Source organism: Suncus etruscus, chromosome 5, assembly GCF_024139225.1.
Source record: "Suncus etruscus isolate mSunEtr1 chromosome 5, mSunEtr1.pri.cur, whole genome shotgun sequence".
In the NCBI taxonomy this organism is placed as follows: domain Eukaryota; kingdom Metazoa; phylum Chordata; class Mammalia; order Eulipotyphla; family Soricidae; genus Suncus; species Suncus etruscus.
Genome location: NC_064852.1, coordinates 135,669,412 through 135,686,019, shown reverse-complemented (window position 1 = coordinate 135,686,019; position 16,608 = coordinate 135,669,412). Strand labels below are relative to the sequence as shown.

Here is a 16,608-nt window from a genome sequence, read left to right as displayed (position 1 = left end):
TTATTGTTATCTGAATTTTGATTATTATAGCTCTAACACTAAGAAGACAGAAAAATCAAAACCCCCAAAACTAACAAGTTAGTGATTATTATAAAATATCTCTTCAATATGTTTGTGTTTAATCAATAATTTATACATTCATTTTTTATTGTGACTGAAGTGCATTACACAGAATTATTTACAGTACATGGTGATAATGAATGAAGGGCATTCCCACCACCAATGTTGTCCTCCCTCCACTCCTGTTCCCAGCATGTCTCACATATCTCCCTCCTTTACCCCCCAGAATACTAGTGTAACTGGTCTCCACTTTACAGCTTGTTGTAGACTGGGTATCTATTCTGTCATTGACTTTGGGTTTGGTGTTCCAGTCTGGTCATTTTTTATTTTCACTACGTGTTTATATGACTGGTCCTGGTATCATCATTTCCCCCCCTCAATTTATGAAGCTGAATGATTCAAGTTATGCTATTCTGTTGGAGATAAAAAGGTTAAGAAAAAGAGAAGAAAAAATTTGGTAGCAATTACCAAAAAAAGAAAAAAAGAGAAAAAAAGAAAGAAAAGAAAAATGCACCCAGCAAAAAAAAAAAAATCACCAAATAATATCCACAAGAGTGAAAAAGAAAGAAAAAAGTGGAAGAAAAAAGAGAAGGAAAATAATATAAAAAACAAACAAAACAAAGCAAAACAAGAAAAAGGAATGCTGGAGTGGCAGGGTTTGGTGTTCCCCCACTTTTTTATATTAAAAAAAAGTTTATTAAAACCTCTGCCAATAATTTAAAGATGTCTTTATAATAATTTAATATAATAAGTTTTAATATACTTGTATATTATATAATTTCAATAATAATTGACTCAATTATTAATACATAAATTTATTATTATTTTAGTTATAATATTATCATATTATATTATATAATTGTGATATTACATATCAGATAATTATTAAAATAATTTTAATTATAAGATGATAATTTTCAAAAATTAAAAAATAATAATTTACATATTCAATTCTCAAGGTAGTTGTATTTTGGGTCACACACAGCAATGCTCAGCGTTACCCCTGCTCTATACTCAGGAAATTAACCCCTGGCAGTGCTTAGGGGGCCATGTGGAATCAAACTACATTCAAGGCAAATTGCACTACTGTCATGGCCTGTAATTCTCAAATTTTTAAATGCTAATTTAAGAGGAAAAACATACAAAAATCCATTATGGCATACAATGTCATTAATAACAAACTCTATACTTTCATAAATATGTACGTATACGAAGACAGACTATGATTTTGTGAACACTCCATCAGCCATGATTGATCTTTTTATTCTGTATACTATGTTCATCTCAATACCACTTTAATATTACCTCTTCTGGGCAGAGTTCATGAGTGCAGCTCATAAAATGAGTGCAAAGTAGTGGAAATGCAATTGAGTATCTTGACTGAGAGGGTAACTCCAAACACTGCTGAAACATCTTCTCAAAAGCACGACTATAAAAACTATATAAGAAAATAAATTAAAAATTATGTTGAGAGTTCAAATAAAAATCTTATGATACAGTACCTTAAAGACAAAAGTGAATGAATGAAAGCAAACAATTTCATTTATTTCCTTACAAGTTATTTTTCCAAGAAGTATTTCTTAATTGAATAGTCACTCTAGAATAATGAAATTATTATAAACTATTAATGAATTTTAATAGGAAATAAGTCATATCCATGAAAATGGAACATATAAATCATTACATAATCAATTTTCATCAAAAGTAGTATTATCGGGGCCGGAGAGATAGCATGGAGGTAAGGCGTTTGCCTTTCATGCAGAAGGTCATCCGTTCAAATCCCGGCGTCCCATATGGTCCCCCGTGCCTGCCAGGAGCAATTTCTGAGCATGAAGCCAGGAGTAACCCCTGAGCACTGCCGGGTGTGACCCAAAAACCACAAAAAAAAAAAAAAAAAAAAAAAAGTAGTATTATCATTTATAAGGAACACCATGTTATATGCCCCCCCAAAAAAATGATGATTATACCAAGACAATCATTAATTTTAAATTGTTTCCAGACTTAAGCTGTGATAAATGTAAAAGAATATAAATCAATAAAAGAGTTTAACTCAGAATAAGACAACAGAAAAGGCAAATATTTCTGACTGTGATAGAAACTTGGCATGTGGTTATAGAAAAACAAGAATAAAAATATGTGACCTTTTTGCAATAGGAATGTTTCCATAATACATCAAAAATATCTAAAATTAGAAGTTTTATCACTCCAAATAGTGACATCTGCTGCTGTCTTTGGGTCAGACAACAACACTCTCAGCACTAATGCCCTTTACAATGCTTTGTCTTGTTAGAGGGCCATACTCAGAAGTGCTCAAGGACTTAGACATGCAAAGCTTGGAAGGCCCATCGAAGCCCTATCCTGGAATGGTGCATGCAACAATGCAAAAATAATTACCTCTCTTTCCTCTCTTTTCTCCCCCACCCCCACCTTTATGAATGATACAAATTTGACTTTCAGGGGCCTGAGCAATAGCACAGCAGGTAGGGCAATTGCCTTGCACATGGCCCAACCGGGTTTAATCCCCAGCATCCCATAAGGTCCCATGAACTGCAGAAATGATTTCTGAGTGCAGGAGTAATGCCTGAGCATCACCGGGTGCTGCCCAAAAACAAAAACAAAAACAAAAACAAAACAAAACAAAACAAAAACAAAGTTGACATTCACATCCAGAAAGTGTCCTTATTTATCCAATTCATAATTTCTGTTTTTTTCCCCATCTACTTTGTGGTGGTATTTTTTTGTTTCTGGGCCACACCCAGAAAGGGTCAGGGTTTATTCCCAGTTCTGCACTAAGGATTCACTCTGGCAGGTGTGCACAGGACTTTATGGAAGGCCAAGGATTGAACCCGGGTCAGTCGCATGCAAAGGTAAGATCCTAACATGCTGTACCGGCCTGATTTCTTTTAAGACAGTATTATGCTTTCCCTACCTAGTATTATAATTTCTTCAACAATAGTTCCTATATAAAGTCATTTTAAAAAAATGGACAAAGCCAGGGTTGACTGGGTTAATTTAGAATAAAACAAGTACTGAAAAGCTTTTATTCAACACACAGAAACAACAAGAGCCACTACCAAGAAGAAAGTACCAAGAAGCAGGAACAGTTAATTCTGTCCAGTCCAGGGATTAGAATACTTAAGTTTGAAGGCTGGCCCCTTAATTTGTTAATATGATCACAAACAAGGGGTCTTACTCTTACTTGACTTATTTTTTAGAACTAAAAACCATACTTCTTTAGATAAGGAACAAAATCATGATCCTCTTTCAAGAACTATATTGAGAAGAGGAAGAGAAGGGAGTCAAGCTATAAACTAGTTGCAGAAGGTAAGAGACTATGCAAGAAGCAAGGGGAGTGAACCAAAGGAAAATTAAACACAGCCGCATCCTAGTGGTAAAGTCTAAATTCTGCAGAAAGAAGTTATTTGAATTTAATTTTCAACAAATGCTTTATTTGACCCTGAGCCAGAGCTGTAATTCCCCCCCCCACTCCGAGCTGTAATTTTTTAGTTTAATGATGCAAAAGCAGGCTGAACTTTTTTCACCTTCTCAAAAACAAAACAAAACAAAAACTTTAAAAAACAAATTCACATCAGTAAAAGTTCCTTTTATAGAGACTTAAAGACCTAAAATTCCAACTTTGTAGTTTTCTTGCTGGCAACTTACCCACTATTCCCTGAACTCTTACTTAACTATCTTAACAACTATACTAAATACAATAACAAAACACCACCACCACCAAACGTCCCTACCCAGAAAACTTACCTTTGGATTGTACTAATTTTCAAATTTTTATTTTAAGTAAGTTCCAACATACCAAAATATGGAGAGATCTGATGTTTCCACCAACATTTCCACCAAGGAATCTACCATTTTTGTATGAAAAATAATTGTATTCATCATTTTTCCAAGTTCTCTGTGATCTGCAAGGCTAAGTGAAGCCTTAGAGACACTAGTGTAAGCCTGTAAATGTATAGCAAAAACCAAATACAGTTAGGAGTCAACCAATAACAAAACCTACTTATGTTATTTTACTTTATTATGGGTTTCAGACCACAACACTCTGTGCTTCGGGACTATTCCTGGCTCTATGCTGAGGAATGACTTGTCAGCGCTGACGGGACCATACGTGGTGCAAATTTCAGATTAAGGTCATGGCTACATACAGTGCCTTATCTCTTACTCTTTTCTCTGGTTCCCTAGGCTTGTCATTCTTGAGATGAACATGGGGTTGGGGTAAAAGAAACATTACTATTGAAAACATTTAAGATTACTGTGATAATGTATTAGTAATATAACTTTTTTCTATCGATGCTTTACTTAAATTGGTATACATAAAACAGAATTTTAATACATAAAAAATAAATTTTTAATATGTCAGTCATCTTAAATCAGAAACATAATCCTAAAAAAACAATGTTAAATCTTTTTGAAATTCAAATTTTGCTGCTAAAAGAAACAATTAGATGGAAATAAGCATTGTATATGTTGATTCAGAAGGGCTTTGTTTTCTTGTGGTACTCTGTTTTGGGGGAGGTTTCTGTGTGTGTATGTGTGTGTTTTCTTATGGTGCTTTAGTGTGTGTTTGTGTGTGTGTGTGTGCCATATGTGGTGCTAAGGATTAACTGGGGTCAGGCGGTGCCTTAGCCTTAGGTCCCTCAGTAAGAACGTATATTCAATTTTTAAAAATTGGATAATAATATACTGCTCTAATAGGATTCTAGAAAAGTACTATCTTTAGAATAGTACTTTTACTATAAGTAGTATAGGTTGGTTTAAAGAGATACTACAGGGGTAAGGCACTTTCCTTGCATATAGGCCGCCTGGGTTCAATCTCTAACTTAAATCCTGGCATCCCATATGGTCCCTGAGCACCACTACGAATGATTCCTGAGTGCAAAACCAGGAGTAATCCCCGAGCATTGCAAGTGTGGCCCAGACAGCATCCCACCATGGGGGTGGGGGGGATCAGATTTAACTAAAATAATCATAATAGGTTATGTGAATACCAAATAAAAGAGGGCAGAACCTTGTTGTTTGGAGATAATGAATGTTTACAAAAAAAAAAAAGTTGAGGAGGACACCCTACAGAATAAATACTTGTCATTTTGGCGAGAGTGAAAATAAAAGAAGAGAAATGGTAAAAGAGGAGAATCAACTAGATCATGTGGACCCTTTTATAAACATGTGGATCCATGTTAAAGAATCTAAGGTGCCAGGGGCTGGAGAGATAGCATGGAGGTAAGGCGTTTGCCTTTCATGCAAGAGGTCATCGGTTCGAATCCCAGCGTCCCATATGGTCCCCCGTGCCTGCCAGGAGCAATTTCTGAGCATGGAGCCAGGAGTAACCCCTGAGCACTGCCGGGTGTGACCCAAAAACCACAAAAAAAAAAAAAAAAAAAAGAATCTAAGGTGCTGATAAATTAATGACCATCTACCTCTAGAGCCTGAAAACACTACAGCAGATAAGACAAATGCCTGTACACAGCCAAACCAGTCTGATCCCCGGCATCCCATATGGTCCCTTAAGCCCCTCCAGGACTGATCCCTAAGCAAAGAGCCAAAAGTAAAAACTTAGCACTGCCAGATTCAGTCTCCAAACCAAATTATATGAATAAAAATTTTAATGAAATAAAATAAAGATTGTTCTAAGTGAAAGGGAAAATTGGGTAAAGGTGGAAGAAAAATGAACAACACATAGAGATCAGTTAAGTGGCAATAATCCAGACAAGACTATTCTAGTCCCATCTAGAGTGGTGACAGTTAACGGAGTTTAAAATGGGAAGCAGATGTGGTGGACAAGAATTATGGCTAATGCACAGGGTTTGGGCTTTTGAAAGACAATTCATGGCTCTCGTACTCCTAGTATCTTATGGACATGCCAAGAATGCAAAACCCAGATCACTCATTAGCAGATCCTTTCTCAGGGCTCTATTGCTAGCTGTCAAACTTGAGGGACAAGATGCTTGTCATGATTCCTTTGCATTGAGTAATTAAGTTCATTATCTCTTCCCCGGGAGTGTATAACCTCGCCAGTATCCAGGAAAGAGAATAAATAATTAGAAGTAGAATTAAAATGGCAAACTGCCACTACATTGATAAAGTTACAATCTGTTTAGAGATAGATTCCATAAAGAAATTTTATAGCAGAGCAGTTATATATCAAGAAGACTCAGAAGAGACCAATGACCTAAGATTAAAACTGGAAGAATTTCAGTGAAAGCTACAAAGCACACTGTAAAATTCTTCAGGGAATTCTCCTTTTGCCACTCTTGATAACCCTGTTATCTAAAGATTGGTGTGCCTTTTCCTTTGGCACTGCATTTATATCCAATAACTCTTATCCTCCTGCCAAATCAAAGATCAAATTCAAATCATTCCTATCACTTATAAAGATTTGTATTTTTGTGTAGTAACACTTTATAAAAATAAGTTATTTATGGAGCCAGAGAGAAAGCATGGAGGTAGGGCATTTGTCTTGCATGCAGAAGGATGATGGTTCGAATCCCAGCATCCCATATGGTCCCCCGAGCCTGCCAGAAATGATTTCTGAGTGTGGAGTCAGGAGTAACCCCTGAGCGCTGCCAGTTGTAACCCAAAAACCAAAAAAAAAAAAAAATTAAAATTTTTTTTTGACTTATCCTTCTGTATTTGAAATTTTTGTATGTTATCTTCATATATAAAATCTGACCATTGATCAATGTTTTCTCTTGAAAATCATTACTACAATTCCAACTTGGGGGAGGGAATCAATACTTTGTCCTTTCTGAGAAAATTACAATTAATTGATAAATATCCTTTGTCAGGACCATTTTTTAATTAAAACTTTTAGGTGCTTTTTGTTTGTTTTGGTATCATACCTAGTGATGTGCTCAGAGCTTAGTCCTGGCTCTGCATTCAGGGAACACTCCTGACAAGACTCAGGGGTCCACATGAAGTGCCAGGAAATGGACCCAGGTCAGCCTCATGCAAGGCAAATGTCCTACCTGTTCCAGCTCCAAAACTTTTAGTTTTTAAACTACTATTTAATTTTGTATTTCTTTTATGCCTTTTTTTTTGTACTACATTCAGATCTCTAAAACCCTAAAGATTTATAGAAACAGATGAACCTTAATGGAGGAATGGAAAAAGATGTAATGGTATCTATGTACAATGTAATGGTCCTTAGTCATTTAAAAAAAAAAAAAGCTGGAAAAAGTATCCTGCATTTTCTGACTATCTGGACGAGCTATAAAGGCAGTGAAATAATCAAAGAATACAGTATAATCTGACTTATAAGTGGAATCTAAAATCAAAACAAAATATGACACTCAAACTCTAAGATAAGAGAGCAGCTACCATAAGCAAGAAGTAGGAGATAGGTGAAATGGGTGAAGAGGATTTAAAGGTAAAAGTTTTTTACCAATTATAAGATTAACAATGACTATGCTGAATATAGGAAACTAATATAACAATTTATGCCAATATTTCTCATCAGAAAGTATTTTATATGTAGGAGGAATTCTGGTTAGTTATACACAGATACACAATAACACTGTTCCAGATTATGTAATGTTTTCATGTTAGCTAAGGTATTTATAACAAAGATTACAAAAAATTATTAATATTCTTACCTGCAATCTAAACCAATCTAATCTCATTCCTCTGAAGTCAAATACTTCGCCATCTTCAACTATAATAATTAAAAAAAAGGATTTTAAAAACCAAGATAATGTGTTCACAGACTGCTAATCACATTTGTTTGTAATCTCAGACAAATTTATTTCAGTGTAAATATACAAAATACACTTAAAAAAGTGTGTGCACTATGTCCACAGCAGCATTATTCACAACAGCAAAAAAATAATAAAACAAAAACAGAATTAACTCAAATATCCATAAACTGATAAAGAAACCCAATGTGTTACATGTTATATAGAACACTGTTCATGAATGAGTCCTTATATGGTAAATTCTGAGGCCCAGATATATAGTACAACAGGTAGGGTGTTTGCGTTACAGGCAAATAGCTTAGATTAAATTCCCCAAATCTCCAGTTCCACCAGGAGTGATCCCTGAACCCAGCCAGAGCCAGGATTAAACCCTGAGCACTGTTGGGTATGGCCCAAAAACAAATTAAACATTAAAATAATTTTACCTGTTTGGGTCCATACCCTGTGATACTTAGAACTAACTCCTAAGTACTCAGGGATCACTCATGGAAGTCTCATGGGACAATATGAGGCAGTAGGGATCAAATCAGATCAGTGCATGCAAAGTGTGTCTTAATCACAGTAATCTCTCTCAAGTCTCTTTTCTTAAAAATTAAATTTGAATATAATTATTTTAAGTGTCCAAGGCACAGTCCCAAATATACACAGTATGCTGAGCCAGTAAAACAACTCTAAGTAATTCAAAAGAGGGCTGGAGCGCTGGCACAAGGGGTAAGGGGCTTGCCTCGCCCATACTAGCCTAGGACAGACAGCGGCACAATCCCTAGCATCTCATATGGTCCCCCAAGCCAGAAACGATTTCTGAGCACATAGCCAGGAGTAACCCCTGAGCATCACTGGGTGTGGTCCAAAAAAACAAAAGACAAAAGAAATAAAACCACAAAGCAGAACATTTTTGAAACCTAATTTGAAGAAAATACAGTTACATAAAAGACTTTTTACCTTGTTTAACACTTAGTGAAGTCATAGTGTTAACAAAAGAAGACATGATGATTGATTCATCTTCAGGACAAACAGAAAGATTCTGAAAAAGAAATAGTAATGTACAAAACATGTAGCTGGAAAATATCTCAGAAACCCAACAAATGGTGAATGCACGAGAAAGCTGATATAGCCATACTGTGGTTTTTTTTCATCAATAATTAGGAACAAATGTTTAATATATAGTAACATGGATGAGTCTCAAAAACATTATGCTAAATAAAATAAAAACCAGAAGGTTATGTAGAAATGTTCCACTTCCTAACTGTGGTGGTGGTTACATAGATGTACAGTTGCCAAATTCAAACCATACACTAAAAATAAGTTAATCTATTGTATTTACATTATTTAGAACCAAAAACCAGAAAACTGAGAACCAGAAGAAAAAATCATTCAAACTGTCAAATTAATCATTTAATGCACATCTGAAACAGATTCTAAAGAATACATGTAAAATGGATCCTTAGGGGTCAGAGAGAGCAAAGGATTATGATGTAGTATGGCTTGTATGCAGCAGATCCAGTTCAATTTTCCCCACCAGATGGTCCCTATGCATCAATGATCCTTAAACCCTGCTTTGGAGACACACCCTGACCAATGAAAACTCGGCTCAACCTCATTATATATTAATCAAGACATACATTTACAGAACAATGTGAATGTACGTGATGTCACTACACCGTATGCTTAAGAAGTTCAATGACAAATTTTGTTACTTTTTTATCACAATAAAATAAATGTTAACAGATAGTATACTAGGCAACAGTAATAGATTAATCTTAGAATCAAAGTTATATCATAGCAAATGGCCACAAACACCATGCATAAACTTTATTTACAACAGAAGAAGGTGACAGGAAAGCTCACGCAGTGGAGTTAAAAGGAATTGAGAGACCCTGGAATAGTTCAATATTAGTAAAAGGTCTGTTTCACAAGTGTGAGGGAGAGTTCAATCCCCAATCAAGCCACACCTGCAACAGTGCAATTCCTGGAGCACTACCAAAACAACAAATTCGTGACCTCTAGAAAAAAGGCAACCAGTGTGTGTATGTGTGAGCACCACAACCAAATATACACAAGCACCGCAACCAAATGTGCAAACCCCAGATATCCAAATGGTAGCAACAAAGGAAAAGGAAAGGGGGAAAAAAGAAAAATTTTAGCAGCTCAATCATTGAGACAATGACTTTCCAACTCTCATATATGTAGACCCTTTGGCAAAGTAATTTCACTTCTATTTTCCCTTCATAAATTTACTTTTATATTGCTTGTGTTTTTTAGTAAAACAAGAAAATACCAATTTTTTAAACTTAATTTAAAATAGCCAGTAAAAAAATACCTCTCATTTAACATTTGGGTTCGGATAATTCAAGTATTCATTCTTACGTACAAGTAAAAATAACAATTCTGCAACATTAGGCTGCTTACTTGTGATCGGTCACATTTTAAGTATCCCTAAAAATATGAACCAATGGATAAAAGAAAGGTCACTGTGTTTTGAAATTGGAAGGAAGTAACAGAAAAAAATTGCAAGGAAAGCATATGCTTTTCATAAAAAAAATAAAATAAAATAAAATAAAAAAACTAATAAAAAAAACCCCAAAAACTGGAGGCCTGAATGATAGTGCAGGTTGTAGGGCACTTGCATTGTACAGGACTAATCTGGATTTGATCCCCAGCATCACATGTGATCCCATAAAACCTGCCAGGAGTGATCTATAAGCCACGAGTAACCCCTTAGTACCAAAAGCTTTGTCCCTTCCCTGCAAAAAATTGTTCCTGGGACCAGAAATATAGTACGAAGGGAGGGTGCTTGCGCCTTACATGCAGCCAACCCAGATTTGATCCACAGTATCCCATATGGTCCCTCAAGACTCCAGGAGTTATTCCGAGTCCAAAGCCAGGTGTAATCCTTGAGCACAGCTGAAGTGGCCCAAATGTAAAATAAATAACTCAATAAATATTCCCCCAACACAAACTACTTAGAGATCTAGAATTGAGACTCAAGTGGCAAAGCATATCCCTTGCAATGTGAGGCTGTGAATTCTGTCCCTAGCACTATGTAGTAGTCCCTAAACATGACCAATTGTGACCCCTTTCCATACCAACAAAGCAACAACAACAAAAAACCTCACAGGGCCTTAAAATTTCATTAATAAAGCATCCAACATGATATATAGCAAGATTTAAAATGACATGGATATAGCTTACTCTTTCCCCCTACCCCCAGAAGTTGGGCACTGTGGACCACACAAGCTCTTGCTCCAAGCTCTTACTCCTAGCACACAAAATCTTACTCCTAGCAGTTTGCTTGTTGATTACGCCAGAGGTGCTCAAGGAACCATAAAGGGTGTTAGAGATCAAACTGGTACTAGCCAAGTACAAGAAAAAGCACTTTAACCCAGGTAATATCTTTCTGGCCCTCTCGTTTACGACTGTTAAAACGTGAGAACAGGCTGCTGCTTCTTGGTATATATTAATTATTCAAATAAATTACAGACAAGTTTTAACACTCTTAAGGATAAATCAGGATTTTTATGCCCTGTACAAAAAGCTATTATAGAAAGAAAGCATCTGAGCACCATCTAGTGGATAAAAGAAGAAACATGCTTCTGATAACTACAATAATACAATTTAAGGTAATAGGAAGATGAACAATAATTCTAACTGCATTTTAAAGTAGATCTAAACAAAATTAGTATTTAAAGTATAGATATTTAAATGCAGTATATTTAAGGTGTTTATATATTGAATTTATACTGTTATTCCCTTTTAGATACCTATGATTTTATTTTATTTTGGTTTAAGGGCAACACCTTAGAGCTGGAGTGGTGGCTCAGCAGTAGGGTGTTTTGCCTTGCACACGGCTTCGGCGTCCCATAAGGTCCCCCAAGCCAGGAGCGTTTTCTGAGTGCAGAGCCAGGAGTAACAACCCCCGAGCATCAGTAGGTATTGCCAAAAGGAACAAAAACAAAAACAAAAACAAACAAACAAAAAAGAGCAACACCCGGCAGTGCTTGGAAGTCCTACAATGCCAAGAATCAAACCTGCTTTGCCTTCCTCCAAAGCACATGCTCCAGTCGCTAGAACTTCTCTCTAGCCCACACACTTGCAATTTTATAAAATTAAAATTAAATACAATTTTCTTAATTTATTTGGAATTAGAAATGTATAAAGACGAAAAAAGAATAAATTATGAAAGACAAAGCAGAAAGGTAACTAAAAATCAATTACAAAAATCGAAGCTGAACAATATAATTAGGGTACTTAAATTAGGACAACTATATGAAATCTTAATGTACTGGCTGTGCTCAACCAGTCGGGGGGGCCACTGGAATGATCCACAGGTAATAGTAAGTTGCCTCAAATGCAAATGGAGGTGACATTTTGTTTGTTCACAGAAGTAAGGTACGTTTCCAGGACACTGAGTGAGTTATTTCTTTTTTCTGTTGTTCTGAATAAAAGTGTGGTATATCCACGTTTTAAAACTTCTGTTCTAACATATTACTCAACAGAATTTATCAACTACATTTCCTCTTCTACCAGCTGATGTCTCCACCATTGCTTTATCTATGTAGCTATTGTCCAAATTTAGTTTCCCTTCAACTCTTATCTAACCTATTGCAGTAACTTTTCTTTCTCTGTATTTTTCATCTTCTCTTGGTTTCTAGTATCATTAACCCCCAACATTCCCCCAAACACACACACACACACACACACACACACACACACACACACACACACACACACACACACACACACACCCTGCATCCCAGGATTGGTAATCTTTCTAAAGAGTAAACCCAATTAACCTACTCTTTTGCAAATCCTTGTGTAATTTGATTACTGTATATTTCCACTATGAATATAAAGAATCAATGCCTGCTTTGTGCTCATTTAAACATAATACATATAATACTAGAGTTGTAGTGATTTATTTCCATTTGGATCTCCACCAAAAAATTTTATTTTACAAATGCTTGTTGAGCAAACAAATCAGTTACTAGAAAGAAGTGAGATGAACAAAGGAGAAAAAAAATTCAACAGTTTTTACCTGTACAAGTTCATTGAGGACAACAGCATCGAAGCCAGAAAGGTACTGCACATAATACCTCTGCATTACTGGTCCGTATTTTCTTACATGTGCTCTAAGTTCTTCCATGTAAAATATTAATTCAGCAATGTGCCTTTTTTAATCCAAGAAAAGTACTTCAATAAATCCATTTTATAAAAATATTCAATGCCCTGAATTTTATCTAGTTTTTCCTTATTAAGGGAGCTATTAAATTTTATGTCAATATTTCCTTTATCAATTAAAAGAAAAAGAATCCAAAATTAAAAAAAAAAAGAAATTAAAGTACTCATAAATAAAAGTATTTGAGAACTGAAAAGAAATTAAGGGGTTGGAGCAAAAGTACAGCATGTTTGCCTTGCATGCAGTCAATGCAGGTTGAATAACCTACATCTCATATGGTCCCCTGAGTCCTGGTAGGAAGTGACCTCTGAGCACAGAGCCAGGTAAGAAATTTCTTTCTTCCCTGTCTTTGTTTCGCTGGGCATACCTTCCCACACCCACCAAAACAAAGACAGGGAAGCAAGAAATTGAAACTATTCTATATGCTCATAATTGTTTGCTTCACTGTCTACCTCACTCTATGTAGCTGACTACAATGAGAGAAAGACATTTCAAATGACATATGCTATAATACTTAAATGCTATACTATGCTATAATACTTAAATGCTATGCTATAATACTTAAATGTTTTGTGTGGGAAATAATTTTGAAAACAAAATTCTGCAGAAAATACTTATATACGTGCTTATAACAAGAAAATAAATAAGAAAACGACCACCATCTCAGTAAATTAAGAGAAACTTATTAAGAGCCCTAATTTTAAGCTACAGTTGATTTTGCATACTAATTCATATAACCTAAAAATATAAATGTTGTGTCATGAAAACACAAAATTCCCCCTAAAAGTTTACTTCAGTCTTTATATTTAATAGCCCATAAACCAAAATGCATAATATCAATCAATCTAACTTACTTATCTATAAAGTCATCTGCGCTCTTCTTTGGCATATTATCTGCATGACGAAGTAGCCAAATAATTTCATCACGGGCAAAGGATAATGCCATAAAAACAAAAAGGGCCTAATTAAAAAAACATACACAGCTTGGTTACTACCATGCAAAAAATTGAAAACCTATTCACAATCTTTCTCTAAATCAAAAATAACTGGTAAGAAGCGATAATATCAAATTCAAAAGAGAAAATGAGAGAACTAAGAGAATCATAAAGCATGTATGTTTGAAGGAGAGGAAGATCAAGGCATAAGCATAAGACAACTTAGAAAACACGGAGTTAGAAAGTCAGAGTGCCAAGTTGATACATTCCATTGTTTACTAAAATACTTTTAAAGTAGCTCGTCATTAAAATATTAGTAAAATTTCATAAAGAAAGAATATCTTTAATCTTATCATTTACCTTTGGACCTAGTAAGCCTGGTTGATCAGAGAGGACAGTGGCCAATTCTTTCAGTGCAGACCTTAAAAATTTGCGTCTTTCTCTGTGCATTGAGCCACTACAGGGAAAGACAACATTATAATTTAACTGTGTCTATTTAAATTATTGACAATTAAAGTAACAGCATTTCAGAGCCAATGATTTCATAAGAAGCCCCTACAAAAATCATTTTATGACTGTCATTTAATGACTTTCTGTCCTATTATTGCATTTCTTGCACTGTTTTTGTAAAAAACATTCTACCCTTTTCATCTAAAAACAAAAAACCTATCCAACGTACAAGAGGACTTCAGAAAGCATTTCTCACTACCCCAGTGTCTACTTCTCAACAATTTGTGCAATTTTAGTGCCAGCTGTTTATTCACTGGTTCCAGAAAGTAATTCAGGACCTGTCTCATGTTAGGCTTTTTGTGTTTTATTACAAGCTATATCCCCAGCTCCAGCCTGGCATTTAAATGAGACTGAGAAATACTGGAAAACAAGCACTGTCCAAAGACATGTATTTTTATCACTATGAAGGAAGAAATAAATATGAAAGTAAATATGATTATCTCTCCTTACTACAAATATTCCTAATAAATATATAAACAGTCAAGAAATATATTAAATAAAGATACTGAAATCAGATCTGACATTTTCTCAGAAACAGAAAACTAAGAAATGGATAATAATATTCACATAATGATATTAAGGTATTTAAAAATAAAGTACAAATTGAGTATGTTCTCATATTCTAAAATGTGAAAGAAAATATCACTGAATGTTCTAAGTATTCCAACTATATAAATATACACTACTCAAAAATATTCTTAATTTAGGGGCCGAAGAGATAGCACTGCAGTAGGGGCGTTTACCTTGCACGCATCCAACCAAACCTGGACAGACCCTAGTTCAATTCCCAGTACCCCATATGGTCCCCTGAGCCTGCCAGAAGTGATTTCTTAGCGCAGAGGCCAGGAGTAACCCGAGTGGTGCAGGGTGTAACCCAAAAACCAAAAAGAGTAAAATTAATAAAAACTCTTAATTTAGATAGGCACTTTAAAAGACAAAAAATGGGTGGGGCCCCAAAAAAAGCAAAAAAAAAGAAAACAAAGATCATTTACCAAAATTATAGTTTAAGTTATCTGTAACATAAAAGTTTAGCTGTGATGCAGACTGTTTTAGAAAATACAAATTAGGGACCGGCGAGGGGGCGCTAGAGGTAAGGTGTCTGCCTTGCAAAGCGCTAGCCAAGGAAGGACCCCGGTTTGACCCCCCAGTGTCCCATATGGTCCCCCCAAGCCAGGGGCAATTTCTGAGCACTTAGCCAGGAGTAACCCCTGAGCATCAAACGGGTGTGGCCCGAAAAACCAAAAAAAAAAAATACACATTAAAATTCAATCTTTGCTATATGATCTTAAATTTCTCCTCTTTATGTTTCAGCCTCTGAAACTAAACAGACATGACAACATTGGGTCTCAAAACTATATATAGTTGCTTCTGTTATGTATGATGTCTAATTAAAAAAAAAAAGCTTTCTTTTTTTTTTTTTAAATATTGGGACCACATCTGGTAGCAATTATGCATTATTTCTGACTCTGAAATCAAGAATCACTCCTAGAAGGTTCGGGGCCAATAAGGGATGTTGGGGATTGCCGTATACAAAGCAAACACCCTGAACACTGTACTCTCTCTAGTTCACACATACCACTTCTAAAATACGAATTTAATAACAATTACAAACTCTTTTTATCTGACAAAAGTCATTTGGTATAATTTCTAGTAAGAAAATAAGCAAATATTATTTTGGTTATTTCACTTGGTTGCCAGACAGATTCTGTGGAATTAACATCAAGTGAAAATATCTAGGGCTGGTGAGAAAGCACAGCGGTAGGGCATTTGCCTTGAATGCAGCAGACCCGGGAGGGACCCCTTTAGTTTCTCAACATCCCATATGATCCCCCAACTTGCCATGGGTGATTTCTGAGTATAGAGCCAGGAATAATTCATGAGCTGGGTGTGGCCCAAAAACCAATCAATTAATAAATATTAATAAAGTTTAGGGGCCAGAATGGTGGTGCAAGCGGTAAGGCGTCTGCTTGCCCACGCTAGCCTAGGACGAACCACAGTTCTGTCCCCTGGCATCCCATATGGTCCCCCAAGCCAGGAGTGATTTCTGAATGCATAGCCAGGAGTGACCCCCTGAGCATCACTGGGTATGGACCCCCTCAAAAAGAAAAGAAAAAGAAAAAATGAAGTTAAAAATATTTTTATTATAAGAGAAAATATCCATGTCTATCACATGGTAATAAGTGAAAAAAGTTACTACTGCTGGTTTGTACCAGAATTT

At 35.5% G+C, this 16,608-nt stretch overlaps 1 protein-coding gene across 4 annotated transcripts in view; it reads right to left on the bottom strand.

Annotated features, from left to right (window-relative positions):
• Positions 1 to 16,608, bottom strand: part of NCKAP1 (NCK associated protein 1) — a 91,290-nt gene that overhangs the window by 22,223 nt on the left and 52,459 nt on the right. For all 4 annotated transcript variants that reach the window (XM_049773543.1, XM_049773544.1, XM_049773545.1 and 1 more), the window contains 7 exons: positions 14,241 to 14,337; positions 13,800 to 13,906; positions 12,805 to 12,937; positions 8,712 to 8,793; positions 7,671 to 7,729; positions 3,875 to 4,020; positions 1,366 to 1,498 (listed from right to left, as the gene is read on the bottom strand). In XM_049773543.1, coding sequence (XP_049629500.1) covers positions 1,366 to 1,498; positions 3,875 to 4,020; positions 7,671 to 7,729; positions 8,712 to 8,793; positions 12,805 to 12,937; positions 13,800 to 13,906; positions 14,241 to 14,337 — 757 coding nt within the window. The remainder of the gene's footprint in view (positions 1 to 1,365; positions 1,499 to 3,874; positions 4,021 to 7,670; positions 7,730 to 8,711; positions 8,794 to 12,804; positions 12,938 to 13,799; positions 13,907 to 14,240; positions 14,338 to 16,608) is intronic.